Source organism: Podarcis vaucheri, assembly GCF_965113315.1.
Source record: "Podarcis vaucheri genome assembly, chromosome: 1".
Classification (NCBI taxonomy): domain Eukaryota; kingdom Metazoa; phylum Chordata; class Lepidosauria; order Squamata; family Lacertidae; genus Podarcis; species Podarcis vaucheri.
In genome coordinates this window covers 64372383-64387102 of record NC_138759.1, presented here as the reverse complement: position 1 = coordinate 64387102, position 14720 = coordinate 64372383, and the positions used below count along the sequence as shown (strand labels likewise).

General features: G+C 40.6%; 1 protein-coding gene across 4 annotated transcripts in view; it reads right to left on the bottom strand.

Moving 5' to 3' along the window:
* ANO3 (anoctamin 3) overlaps positions 1-14720 on the bottom strand; it is a 242787-nt gene that overhangs the window by 94007 nt on the left and 134060 nt on the right. For all 4 annotated transcript variants that reach the window (XM_082231876.1, XM_082231877.1, XM_082231878.1 and 1 more), the window contains exons 2-3: positions 3118-3324; positions 2913-2984 (exon numbers count right to left, since the gene is read on the bottom strand). In XM_082231876.1, coding sequence (XP_082088002.1) covers positions 2913-2984; positions 3118-3324 — 279 coding nt within the window. The remainder of the gene's footprint in view (positions 1-2912; positions 2985-3117; positions 3325-14720) is intronic.

Below are 14720 nucleotides of genomic sequence, written 5' to 3'. Positions count from 1 at the left end.
ACGCACATGGTCAACATTTTAAACACAGTTTTACTAAGCTTTTTTTTGCAGTTTATTTGAAATCTCAAGGTGGCATGTAGGTTAGTTAATATGCTGACTCTACAGATTACTCCACAAACTGACTGATGTGTTGGGAGTGTTTCCATTGCATGTCTAAAAGTAAACAGTGTTTTTTTCTTATTAAAGAGGAAACATGCTTTATGTCTTTGTACATAAAACTTTTTGTCTGTGAAACTTCTGCCATATATAAATTTCAGCACTTGTATAATGGAAAGTAACCACATTCAAAACAGAGGTCTGGATCCAGACTGTCTATTCCATGAACAGAAAGTCTCCTTCCAGTTGCGGAAAGATTGAAATCTGAAAGTCTTCTAATGAATGAATGGGGTGGTGACTTTTGCCAGTTTTCCCTTCCCCCTGCATAGCTGCAGTTTAGACCATCAAGGGTAGCCCAATGTAGACTGCTATAATATACCGTGGCTTGAACAAGCCCCCGTTTCTGTATGAGACATAATGGGAAGCTCCTTTTTGTTAAAACTACAGAACCTTTAAACTTTGTCTCGTCACGTGCAAACCAGAAAAGAAAAGTTTGCAAGTAGCACATTCTTTCAGTGCAGCACATAATTATGCCTTTGCAACCTGTGAGTCAAATTAACTGCAGGCCACCAGATATGCCTGCAGCTTGCCATATGCCTCCAGTCTGGGTTGCTGTCCTGGGGTTGCAAAAATTGGATGTGTGGATCCCCAAATATCTTGCTGGCTACGATGTGGCTGGAAAGCTGCATTCGCCTTGCTGGATTACGGATTCTTCAGACCAAATCTGAATCATTTTATCAATGATGAAACGTATCGTTCCAGAACTGAATCTTTAGCCACTGCTTCCCTGCAATAGGATTCTCCACCCATCAGATTATCATCAACAATTTTTTTGCCCATGCACATCCAAACCATGAGACAAGGTTATTATCCACACTCATTCAGAGCAACTTGTCATTCTAAACATGGCAATTACATCTTATTGTATTGTTGGCTCAAAGTTCAGCTGGAATTTAGCCTTTTGCACTAATGGCTTCAGTGGCCGTCCTTCCTCACCTTCTTTTGTACAGAGCTGTACCATTTCCCCTTTTATTTGTCCTTCCTAGAAGCTTCATGATTAAATATTTATCTCACACACTTAATTCAGATCCATCTTTTAATATCCTCCTGGGGCAGTTCGTAGTAGATCACTGAAGAAATGAAAGTCATTAATCACAGGGGTTATGTAAGCCCCGTCAGCATTCCAAGAGTAACTGCAGTCATGTCGTCCTGACTTTTTCATGCAACACCTCCGTGGCCAGAGGGTTTCACAAGAAGAACAAGCCCCATTTAATAGGTCTTGTGATAGTGGAAATGTTGTGGATCAGAGGCTACAGCTTAAAAACAAAAATACCTTTATACAAAGTCTGAAGCTGCAATTGTAAGTACAGGCACCCTCGCACTGATCCATGTTCTACTCATTTCTGACCATGTATATGCGCAGCACTGGAAAATCGTTAAATGATTCAATTCATACCCAGAAATAGCAAGAGAGCTCTGGGCAGACTTTGAGGCTCATGAGGGGACCCTACCTGGAGCCTGAAGAGGACATCAATGAGGGCACAGGAAGCCCCAAAGAGACACAGTGGGGCTTTGTACTGCTCAGCCTCTCCACCTAACAGCTGATATGTGGGGTAGCACAGCAGCAGCAATCACTTTCCTCTGCATCCTCCAGTCTCCTGCCAGCCCCAGAGCTTCAATTCTAGTTGTGGATATTATTAGATACGGCATTTTTTGGTATGGATTGAAGAGAGAGCAGCAAGGAGGGTGTTTAAAGGGTGTCTAGAGGGTAATCCCAATTTTATGCAATTTCACTTATGTGCACGGGTCCCCGGAACGTAACTCACACATAAGTGGAGAGTCACCTGTATGCTTAGGACAGAATTACACACAATGGATTAACTTTGTTGATCCAACCTTCACATTTTCTGTTCTTAACCTAAATATGTACGACCTAAGTGATAGATCACATCACATCATAATGTATGCATCTACTAAAATGAAGGAGGGGACCCTCCATTTTAGCAGGGGATTGTGGTGCAAACTTGCTCCTGAATCTGAAAGGGGGTTGCATAGAATCTTGCCAAACTCAGCAGGATTTAACCCCCACTCATCAGCTGATGAGAGAGGCATAAATTCTGCTCAGCTTGGTTGCATATTACTGATCTCTTCTGGGAGCAGGCACAAACAGCCAACACAAGGTTTAATTCCACTTTCCCACTCATCAGATGTCATCACATGATTGACAGGTGGGGAGCCCCACTCACATGTCAAATTTGGCCCAAGAGGCAGATCCCGATATACATCTGGTCCATGGGTCTAAAAAGGTTCCCCACCCCTACCATACAGATTTGCATAGAATCACCTTACTGAATCAGGAAGAGGTTTACTTGGTTTACTGCAGAATTCAGGAAGATTTAAGCTACACTCATCAGCTGGTGAGCAATGGTTAAATCCTGCTCAGATTGGTTGTGCACTGCTGTTTTCTGTGGGAACTGGCAGGAACAGCCAATGCAGGATTTAACTCCATCCTTGTATTCATCAGAAGATGTCATGAATGACATCAGCTAATGGGTTTATGGACGTGAATGTGGTTTGGGGAAAACATGGGTCAACTTGCTTGGCCTGTGCTCTAGAGGCCCCCACCCCTGGCCTACCTAGTTGAATTACCAGAGAAGAATTAAAGGTCAACACACAGGAATTTCAACTGCTGCTTTAAAATGAATCTTTCAGAAGTTAATAATTTCACATTTCAGCTCTAGGTTGTCCAAAGTGGAAGGAAAGGGGGATTATTTTGAACAATCACAATAGAATATAACTGAGGAGGGCAAACTCACCTAAGAACGGATCGCTGTATTCTGTATTAGATAATTTGAGTAAATTGTTTTCCAAGGTTTCCATCACTTTAGCTGAAAGGCATAATAAACATTTGACATTCAGGTCACTGTTTATATCACACAGCCCCGTTCCTTTTGTTTGCTACGTTCAGAATGTATCACAGATGTGGAAGAATGCCAGTGGCCTCAGTGTGCCAGAGCTCACCTCGTTCTGACACTACATCGACGGTAGCGGTTGATGTCCCTGCAGTTCCTAGCTGAGGTTGAGGCTGCACTCGATTTGGCTGCAGGAATGAGGAATGCTTGCTGAGGCTGTGCGGGTGTGTCTGGCTCTGAGCAAGGCAGGGCAAGGATCTCCGGGATGGTTTCAATGGGGGCTCTTTGACATTCTCGCTCTTGCTAGTGTTCATGCCTGAAACAAACGATAGAACCGTTAAGGAAATATTAGTCAATTTCTGTCAACTGCTGGAAGGGAATTTGAACCTGCACTGCAAAAGTCATTTTTACAGCAATAATCTTGACAGTTTTATGTACTTTATTTTAAAAAAAACAATCTGCAAATGTGTTGGAATCTTTTAACGGCACAAACAGAGAGACAGTAAACATGTGGGCTACTGGTTACTTTCAAAATAAAGAGAGTTTTTACACTCAGTGGCTTGCACCCAATTTCTGCTAACATAAAGCTGGGAGTTTGATTTTCTTCAACACCTCCTACCCACTTAAGAGGCCTGCCTGATCCCTGTAAAGCAGTTTTTGAGAGTTGGCGTGTAACTCGACAAACAGAATTGGAGAAGGTGTAGAGGTCAGTGGTCTGCTGAGTGGGGAGGTTTCATTATGCCTTTACTTATGCAAACAGATCAACTTTCAGTTATGACAATACTGCCACTGGGTACATCATAATATGTTTTAAAACTGATAATTGCTTACAGGCATGCAAGTAATACTTCCCAAGGTACGCCTCTGTTGTAGAAGTGACTCTGAATATGCAACAACAGAACTAGGAGTATTTAGAAATCCAAGTGAAAATACAAAATGATGAGTGAAATTGTAAAACCTATGTATGCACAACCTTTGAAGATGATGATGATTTTTATTCTGCTCTTCCACCAAAAGATGCCCAGGGCAGCCATACACCAGAGCTTAGAACATTACAAAAATTTAAACTAACATTACAGTTCTGCCATGAATAATAGCAATTTTGAAGGCTGCTATAAACCTACTGCTCTTCAAATATCAAATGTGTTTTTGCCCCCACTTGATCATGAATCCAAACTCAGACCCCCCCCCCCAAAGCTGTAATGCTCAAATCAGTGTGATACAGTACATATGCAGAAGAACTACTCAAAGGCACTGCAAGTAATACACATAACTACTCAAAGGAGTTGATATGCCAAGGCACAGCAGGTGAAGCCCTTGATCCAACAAGGACACACACTCTGCAATTGTGTTATAAAGCGGTGGGGTAGTCAAGGCAAGAGATTCTGCTCCTCAACAAGCAACCTAGCACTCCGCCTAGAGGGCTGAACTAGGCAAAAGTTGTGCATAAGTACTCCTTTGCATAGATGTCAGCTGGGCCTCCAATGACACCTTAAATCAAGTAGCTACGTACCTGTTCTTTCAAGGCAAGTACCAGCCTTTCTAGCACCGATTGTTCCCCTAAATTCTGGACACAAAATCTGCCCCCCCCATCTCTGTCTTATCAGTCTCCATACCCTGGTCCAATACCTTCAAAGCTTCTCCTGATTCACATAGAGTCAGAGATTGGATGACCACCTGTCAAGGATTCTTTAGTTGAGATTCCTGCATTGCAGGGGGTTGGGTTAGATGACCCTTAGGGTCCTTTCCAACTCTATGATTCCATGAAATATAGCACAATGTGTCATCACCTTGAAGTGGACTGTAGTTAATTAATGAAACTTTTATTGGTCTTTGAGGTGCCACAAAGCATGCTACTTTTGCTGCAAGGGATTAACTTGGCTACTCCTAGCAGTTCTTGAAACCACTTTGTATCTACTAATGCTGTCAACTTTGTCAGGTGCGAGCATAACATTGCTTATCACTTTATGGCATTGTTAAAGTATTACATCCACACAGAGACCTCTTGCTCTTTGTAGTAGCCTAGTGTGAATGGAGATAGAAACAGGACTCTGTAATGCCCTTTGGTGATTCCTCCATGCACCGTTACTGTGACCATATGGAGTAGGAACATAGCCAAAATGTTAAGTAGTTTAATCTTGCTGAACAGCCATTCAACCCTCCGATAAAATATTGGAGCAGTAAGCATTAAAGGATGCCTTAAAATGATGTCTAAGACCATCTTGGTAATCTTTCTTAAACCAATGTTTGAAAAAGCCAGTCAAAGGGTTTTTTAGTAATAATAATTATGTGTTACTCTTATGGGTATTCCTCCTGCTTTTCTCAGAAGAATCACTGCCACAGACAGCAATTAGGTAAACTTATGTGATCCTTAAAAATGAAGCCCAAAAGAATTATCTTTCCCAGCAGTAGTAGTAGTTTCCAAAATGTAAAGCTTGCTGTAGCTTTCTTTTATTTCCCAAAACATCAAAGTAGAAGAGCACCAGATTATTTGTGATTTTTGTGTTGACTACTGAATAAAGACTTGGCTCTTGAAGTGTGAGAGTGAAGTTCCTGGCACATGATTGGGCCTTTCCTCTCCATTACAGGCTCCCTGAACTCCAGAAAGTGAACCCTCCAGAATGACAGTCAGAGGCCCAGTCTGAAGTGGAGGGGTTGCTCCCTAGATGTTGCTCCCTAGATGTTGCTGGACTCCAACTCCCAGCAGCCCCAAGCAGCATGGTCAATGGTCAGAGAGGATGGGAACTGTAGTCCAGCAACATAGGGAGAGCCACAGGTCAACCACACCTGCTGTAAAGGGAGGAGGGAATCAGGACATTGGGATTGCCACCCTGAGCTAGTGGAATTTCCTTCTCCTTCTGCAAGTGTGTCTTTGGAGCTAAGCCAATGTACCCTTCCACCACTTACATAAGGAGCACAACACACATTATTGGTCATCTTTTATACATTTGAGGATATGCTCCTTACAGAAGGAAGTAAGGCAGCTCCCTGCCCCAGATGTTGATTTAGGTAAGCTTAGGCAGACAAAAAGACCAATCTTTTCCAGCAGTCTCAATTTCCACTTTCCAAAACATAACCTTTGCTATGTGGGGGAGGAAGGGAAAGGAGAATGTTAGCCGCTTTGAGACTCCTGAAGGGGAGTGAAAGGCGGGATATCAAATCCAAACTCTTCTTCTTCTTCTTTTTTCCCCTTTTATTTACTGAAATATCAAAGTAGAAGAGTGTCAGGTGATTTGTGGCTATTGCACTACTCTATAAACATAGCTTTAAAAACAACAACCCAGAATGGACTACAAATCTAACCAAACAAATCTAACCAAATTGTCAGATGGCTTTGTGCCACCCCAGTTAATAGTAATTTATTTCCTGAAACACTAAAATCATATTTCCGCACAAGTTGCCAGCATAAGTAGCAATCGCTTTAGGGAATGGCAAGATAAAAGTATTATGAGTGAATAGATACAGACATCTTCCTTGAAAACAGACTTACCATTATTGATTCTTTAAATATTTATTCTCCTGCCTCAGAATTCCATTTGATTACTAAAATTTCAGCACCATAAATGCTTCAGACCTGCCCTACAAGATCCAACAAGAAACCTATATTGTGTATGTATTAGAGAAGGTTAACACTCCGATAATTCTGATCTTGTTGGGACACTGATGCAGATGAACACTATAGAGTTCTATAAAAGACTTTCCCCCAATCATTTCAATGGCAGGGACTTGTGAAGAACTGCTCCTCTCATGTAAGTGAATTGGAAAGTCCATTCCTGATCAAGGCCAGAGCCCATGGGTTGATGCCAAAAGCAAGCAGATGTGGTGCTACCCACATATTGTGCTATTTCTGTCATGGATCCTGGAAGCCGAAGAGACAGGGGCATTGTGTCCATTGGTCAATGTATCAAATGAAGTCAACTGAGAAACATATTTGATTGTGTTAACCTTCACTGGACATGTCTTCTGGGACTGTCCAGTCCCCCCACACAGCAAAGAAATAAGATGCTTAATGATAATGGCAAGCTGAAATTGAGACTTCATTCTTCATCAAAGTGATCAAAATATGTTAATATGTCAGTGGGTTCTTGATCTAAGAATCTTAGTTAAATCAAGTAGGGTTTTCAATACCATGTGCAATATTTACTTGGAATAAGAACGGCAATGTATCAGTCTTTCCCAATCCCCTGCATCTCATATAAAGAGTGTAAACTGGTAGCCATCCTCTGTTTTTTGCATCCTGGCAGAAAGATGGCAGGCCTTAGGATGTGGGGAGGACAATTCTGCTAAGTCTCTGGGTTCTCTTAGCAGCTTTCAATACCACTGAGCACATTCTTTCAATACCACTGACCACCTATTCTTCCACATAGGTTGCCTGGGATAGGAACACAATGATATGATGGTTCTAAAGAACTAATTTCAAAAGGAAGCACTATACTTGGCCCTTTGGCATCTATGCTATAGGCTCCTGAATTTTTTTATTAACATTTACAAGAAACAACAGGGAGAGGTCACCTAGGGATATGGGGCGAGGCCCAATCAGTATGCTGAATACACCCTGCTCTCTCTTTCTTTTTAATCTAATCCAGATGAAGCAGTGGAAGTATTGGATCAGTGCCTAGCAGCAGTAATTGGCTGGATAATGGGCTAATAACTGAAAACTCAGCTATATAGTTGCAGTATACTTGAAGGAACATCTCCACCCCCCATCGTTCAACCCAGACATTGAGGTCCAGCTTTGAGGGTCTTCTGCAAGAAGCAAAGTTCACTGCAAGAAGCAAAGTTACAGGGAACCAGGCAGAGGGCCTCCTCGGTAGTGGCGCCCACCCTGTGGAACGCCCTCTCATCAGATGTCAAGGAAATAAACAACTATCTGACTTTTAGAAGACACCTGAAGGCAGCCCAGTTTAGGGAAGTTTTTAATGTTTGATGTTTTATTGTGTTTTAAATATTCTGCTGGGAGCTGCCCAGAGTGGCTGGGGAAAATCAGCCAGATGGGTGGGGTATGTATGTATGTATGTATGTATGTATAAATAAATTATTATTATTACTATTATTATTAAACATTTTAAGTGTGTTGTAAAGTGCAATATACAAAGGTGAGCTATGTCAAATTCAATATATTTCCCAAAAACTTTTTTAAAAGCATTTTCACAGTGTTTTTTTATATGTGTGTAGATTCCACCAAGGTGAAGGTTCTACGAGTAGATGGTTTGTCTGTTCGGGAAGGTGGTGCTTCACAGCAGAGGCAGATTTAGGGGAGGCACAAGCAGTTTGGTTGCACTGGGCATGGAACTTTAGGGGTGTTGCTGGGGATGCTGCGACTATGATTCAGAATGGTGTGAGAGAGGCAGAGGGGTGCTGAATTTTGGCATTGCACATTGAAGACATTTGGAAGAACATTGGGAAGTATTAAAGAATGGGGGGGGGGGTTTACTGAACAAGGTGCATTTTCAATTAATTTTTTAAGTATCCAGAGTACAGACCTGCAGGCTTTCTAGTTTATGAAGTAATTAACACTTCAAAGCAAAAACATTGTGCTTCCCTGGTGAAAACAACAACACAGAGATAACTAGTTTGCCTTTATATATTCTTGCTTCTGTTATACCTAGGATCTGAATTCCGTAATTATAGCCCAAAGAAAGAAACAAGCTGCAGATGAAAACATGATGAAATCTAAAGACTGAATGAGGTTCCACTTTTCAGAGAACAGACATGTGTTTGTAAAATTTAAGACAAGATGTGTAAGACATCTCTGATGCCATCACAAGAGAAAAAGAAAAGCAAATTCAAGAGGTATAGAGAAATAAGGGAAGGCGGGTTCATTTAAGCCTTTTCCTGTTTACATTTTTTCCACGCCCAACTGTCTCCTTAAACCACTTTTTCTCTTGTGAGGTTAAAGAAAGGGTGTGTGGTTCCATATAATATAATTAGCTGACATAGCTGGCATGTAATATAATATATTTTACAAGTATGAAATCAATTCTCAATGTAAAATATACAATAACAAGAGCATTAAAATATTCTTAATATGATCATGAATATATCCAGAATCCCAGGATAAAAAGCAGGGTTAAAAAGCAGGGTAGTTAAAACAGGTAACACAATCATGTTAGAAATTCAAGTTCATATATTTTGTTGGACCAAACAGGATTAACTTCACTTCCACATTCGTGGTTCCTTATTTAACGCTTTAGTTCAGTGACTTAAAATTTGCCATTGCATTCTATATGGTGATGCAAATGTTATTGTGTGCTATCAAGTGTAGGCATGATGATTTTGATAGTGAAGGGGCAAACTCCTGGTCAGACTGCTTGAAAATGGGCTTGGAAAATGAATGGATTTCTGCAAATTAAAAAATAATTAAATAGCTCAATCTCTTCTGGGTGCCAAGTCAACCCAAATTAATGTTTCCCACGTGCAAAATAAGCATACCACCAAGGACATGATGGGGCCTGAGCCCTTATCCTGACTGAGTCTCCACATCACTGTTCTCGCACCCACCTGGTTGCTTGGCTGCCTCCTTCCACACGTACCTTTACCTGGTTTGTGGTTGTGGAGGCAGTGTGATAAAGCATGGGAGCGAAGTCATTTGTCTCTTCCTTCCCCATCTGGTTCTTTGTAGAGTGGACTTGACTTCTCTTGCTCAGATTAAAATCCAAGCCAGAGAAGAGGAGTTTTGGGGTTGTAACACTTGTCTTGTGTTTTAGGGGGAGCTGTTTCATCATGTCCTTGCACAGATCCAGCTTTATTTCCTTGTCTCAGGGGCATTTTTGTGGGAACTGGTTCTTGGGGTAACAACAAAAGAGGAGGAAATGCACCTGTAGTTTCATATGTACACCATGCTATTTACTAGATTTTAGTGTGATTTTTAGGAATCTTTTGTAAGCCACTGTGGCCACCTCTTGGGGCTATTAAATGAGCTATAGGAATTCTAAATAAATAACTAACCAAGCACCAAAGCTAGGAATTGCCATCAAGTTAAATTTTAGAAATGAAGGTCTTTGATTTGTGCAGAGCGAGTGGAAGATATGCTACTTTGTCATCGCAAAGCATTGGAAGACTCAAGATCTACCCACTCTGGAAGAATGACAGATGAAGGTGATAGACTATATGGGACTGGCTGAAATGACTGGCAGAATTCGTGATCAGGGGAAAGAGACGGCGGAAGAAGATTGGAAGAAATTTAAAGTTTATCTTAAGAAATATTGTAAAATGTTGAGATTTGAGGGAAAAAAGGGGTTTACAGCTGAAAAAGATTAAGTAAAAGGAAAGAATAAGGGATAAATCTGATGAAATTAAGTGTTAGGATTTGCTGAAATAATTTTGGGAATTGGGATGCAGAAAGGGGAGGTTTGGGGAAGTCGACGGAGTAAGGTTTATGAAAAAAAGGATATGAAATTATACATGTTTGTTTGTTTGTTTATTTGTTTGTATGTGTCTATAAAAATCTTTTGTAAAACCAATAAAAATTTATATATATATATATATATATATATATATATATATATATATATATATATGCTTTCGTATTATATATATATTTCGTATTATATATATATATAATATATATATATATATATATTATATATATATATAATATATGCTACTTTGCTTCCTGAAGAACTTCCTTGTGCAAAATGTGCACATTTGTAAATAAAAGAACATCACAACAAAGCCATAAACCTCACAAGCACGTTCCTCTTAAGAAAAAAAGCAAACACTGTAGCTGCAGTGCCTTCTACTTCCTATCACTGAGGGAGATGAGAGAGCCGTGAACATGAAAGCAGTATTTTGAGAACCATTTCCTTCAATGGACTTTAAGCAGCTTAAATCATGAAGAGAGGAAACTTTTAAAAAGAAATTTGTATTACCACCACAGTTATTACTTTGATGGCTGACCATTTAGATCTTAGATGCTTTAACTGGCAATTAAGCAAGACATCGTGAAATCCAAATATGAAGTTCTCAGATCAGAGGAAGCATTTATATATCACACTGATTCATCTATCTCTAGTAGGGAGTGAATTATCCAGTCAAGAGAAAGAGAGAGAAAAGGGGGGGGGAAAGAGTTTTTTGCCTATTACTGCTACCAAAAGCACTTCACCAGTTCCAGAATGAAAGTAGCCAGTGCTTTCTTTCTTTAAAAAATGTTTAGGGGGACTCTCATTTTCCTACTCACACTGAAATATTGCCCCTCAATGAGGCCAAACTTAGATTCACAAAAGGTTTAGGGGTATGCATCCCCCCGTGTCCCCCCAGGAAAAAAGCACTGAAAGTAGCTGAGAAAATAAAGCATCCATGATAAAACTGCCAACAGACAATATTAGAATAGCAGCCTCAAAGTTATTCAAATGAGATCCATGGACACACTAAAATCATCTTCAAGTGCCCAGTGTAAGGATTTCTTTACTGTCTTTCCTGAATCCTCAAATAGTCATGCATCTTGTAACTGTTAATCTTATAGGCACTTCCCTTGGAGCAGATCTCTAGTTGATGATCCAAGCGAATAGGAAGAAGAAAGGCAGCACAGATGATATGAATAATATGGATTTAGACCACGTAGTAGGTCTTCAGAAGTTAACACCAGCACCTTGACTTGAATTTAGAAACACAATCCAGCAGAACTCAGTTAGGATTACATCCCATTTAGCCCTTTATGACAGAGCTATTGTAGGCTCTGCTTGTTTTTGCTGGATGGCGCCCCATGTGATTTATGAGACCTGTAATAATTAAACAAGCCTGAACAAACAGCAGATAGGGGTTAAATTAATAAGAAGGTTGTCCTGTATTCCCTAATGCAGCAAAATAATATAAATACCAGGTCTCTGGTGGCACAGGCCCTGAGTGTGTGTGTGTGTGTATTAAGCAAGAATAGGAACCATAGTCTCACAGGAGGAATGGAAAAGAGACCCAGCTCATATTATTCATCTCTCCTTAGGAAAATATATGAGCTCATATATTCCTTCACGTGTTAAGAGAAGAAATATCCCATTCAACATGGGATGATGAAGGTGATCCATGAGGAGACCCGTACGCACAGTGGCTTGAATCACCCAATTCAAAACCCTTCATTTTGAGGAGAAGAATCATGCAAAGCCTCCATACCTATGAGCACCTCGGGTCACAAAGCAGATACAGGAGAGGCATGCGCCTTCTCCAAGAAAGCCATCTAGGCAAATGATTTAACTGAGACGGCAACAGTACGCATTAAGTGAACAGAGTTTTTCGCTAGATAGGCATTGCAGTCTGCTTTAGTAGAACCATGGGCATTTCTTCAACTAACACAACTCTTACTTTCTGTTGGCAAGTTTATATCTGTGACCCAAGAATAAATTTATGCAGAAGAAACACTGAACTGTGATTATGTTTTATTTGAATAATAAGCCAGAAACTATGCAACTGTAAGTACCTGAAGCAGATAAGCATTCCACATGCAACTGAAGTACTGGTAATATCCTTTTAAAAATGGCTTCGTTTTTCTGCTTGTCCATTTCTATGATGCTCACACTTTATAATTTATAAACACCCAGAAGTGTTTCATGAAAGGGGAGTTGCTAATTGAAGAGATTTGAGAATAGCCCCCATCCTATGGTCATACCATATGGACACGCTGCAAGAGAACAAATGGAACAGTGTCTAATTGTCTCTAAATATCATCTCCTGCTGAACTCTTCTCAATCAGATCTCAAAAGGAATATAAAATGCATACTGTACAGATGCATTGTAAAGCAATTAGTAACATTTTAGCATACACTTATCTTGCTTTTTAGAACAGAAATTGATCTTTTGTCTCCTAGGTATGCTCTTCCTCAGATCATGCATGCCAGTGTTGCTCAGGGTAGTAGTTTATAATAACAAAATAAAAAATTACAAGGTGCTACTGCCATAAATCATATACATCTCTATGTCTCCTGGTAGATGAAATAATCTGGCAAAGTATCTATCACATAATTACTGTTTTATGAACCAAAAAATGGATTATTGACTCTGAAACACAAAGTCACGCAAAGCATCACTCCTCCAACCTATCATCCCATCATCATTTCAATTGCTCATCTTATTTTGTAACTACAGCTTTTTATTGTTTTGAGCTAGGAACATGAGATATGTTAATTTGAGGACATTCACAGAGGTAAAGTTCTATTTTCCCTCCTTCTTTGTGCAGTCCCCTGCCACTCCAGGAGGAAAAAATGGTTTATTTATGTCGCAGCCATGAAGGCTTGAATTTTGCTAGCCCAGAGATGGAAAGTGAGTGAGATCCCCATTAAGGAAGATTGGCAATTTAAGATGATAGAATTTGTGGAAGCAGCAGGTTTAACTTTTATTCTATAGAGCAAGAAGAAACCTGATTCAAAGAGGAGTGGAATTTTTGTGTGGAATATTTAGAAAATAATTGTGCACAATTAAATGCTGGTAGCATTTAGATACATTCAACAGTATGGTATATATTTGAAGGAGAAACAATTAGACTGGCTACAGTAAAATATGCAGGAATGATAGATAAATAAAATGAACCATGAAAGGTGAAAGAGAGAAGTCATTTGTTACACGGTATTACGTAAAAAGTTTATTTTGAGATGTATAAACTGAAAAATTAATAAAAATTGTTATAAAAAGGGGGGAGAGAAGAAGAAAATATTGGAGCATTGGGGCCCTTCCTGAAGAATGTGGGATGGGGTGCGTAGGATTGTCAAGGGAGAGGAGGCTATGGGGAAGCTTCCTCCCTTGAATCACTGTTTGAGAGAGTTCTGCCCTCACACAGCAGCCTGGCAGCCCATCCTACATTGTTCAGGATGATCTCCAAACCAACCCTCCTGTGAGGATTTGGGGGGTGGGGGGTTGCAGGTGGCTGTGAAAAGGAGAGTAGAGGAAACTGCCCTTCTGTGAACTTCCTTACTTTGACACCTCTTAGGATCCAAGCCTTTAGAGCATTTTGCAACGTCCAAGGAAATGGTGAACAAAAATATATAAGATGATTATCAACATTACCATAAGAAAAATAAGACCACAAAATAAAAAAAAATGGAACTGCAGCTTAAAAGGAAAACATGCACTACTAGGTACTAGGCCAGACATGGAGAACTTCAGGCCCAGAGGTCCTAATTTGGCCCGTGGCACTGTTTCCCCCCAGTCACAACCAGGCCCAGACAGAGGGTAGAGCCTCCGATTCCAAAGGGGGCCTCGGTCAGCATATTCACAATTGCAGGTGATGCATTGGGCCGAATGTGGAGGCGCAAAGGTGGCGGTGGTGGTGGGCGGATTCCCTGGGGCCTATATTTATATACTTACTTATTTATAAGACTTCAGTTATCCCCAGGGTAAAAAGGGGGGCACATTATCTACCTGGCCCCGGCCTCTGCCTGGCTCTGCACGGCCCTAGTCACACCTAGCTGTCACATACCTGGCATCACATCTGAAAGCCATGGTTGCAAAGGAACAAGCATTAAAGGGCATTCCAATTATTCCTTTGTAAGTGTGGTTTGCATTCAGCACCTTTCAAATTCAGCTCTGAATGAAAGTCCACTGGGATTTTCTCCAGCTGGAAGCTTCCAGTCAGACGGCCAAGGGGAGCTGAACCCTCCCACAAGTCACTAAGCAAACCAAGTTTATCTCCTTATTTCAGTTTCAGCACACAAAAGTCCCTACCTGAATCACTATTCTCATCACCTCTGACGGGAAGGATACCGGAAAGGGAATGTCTGAAGAGCTTAA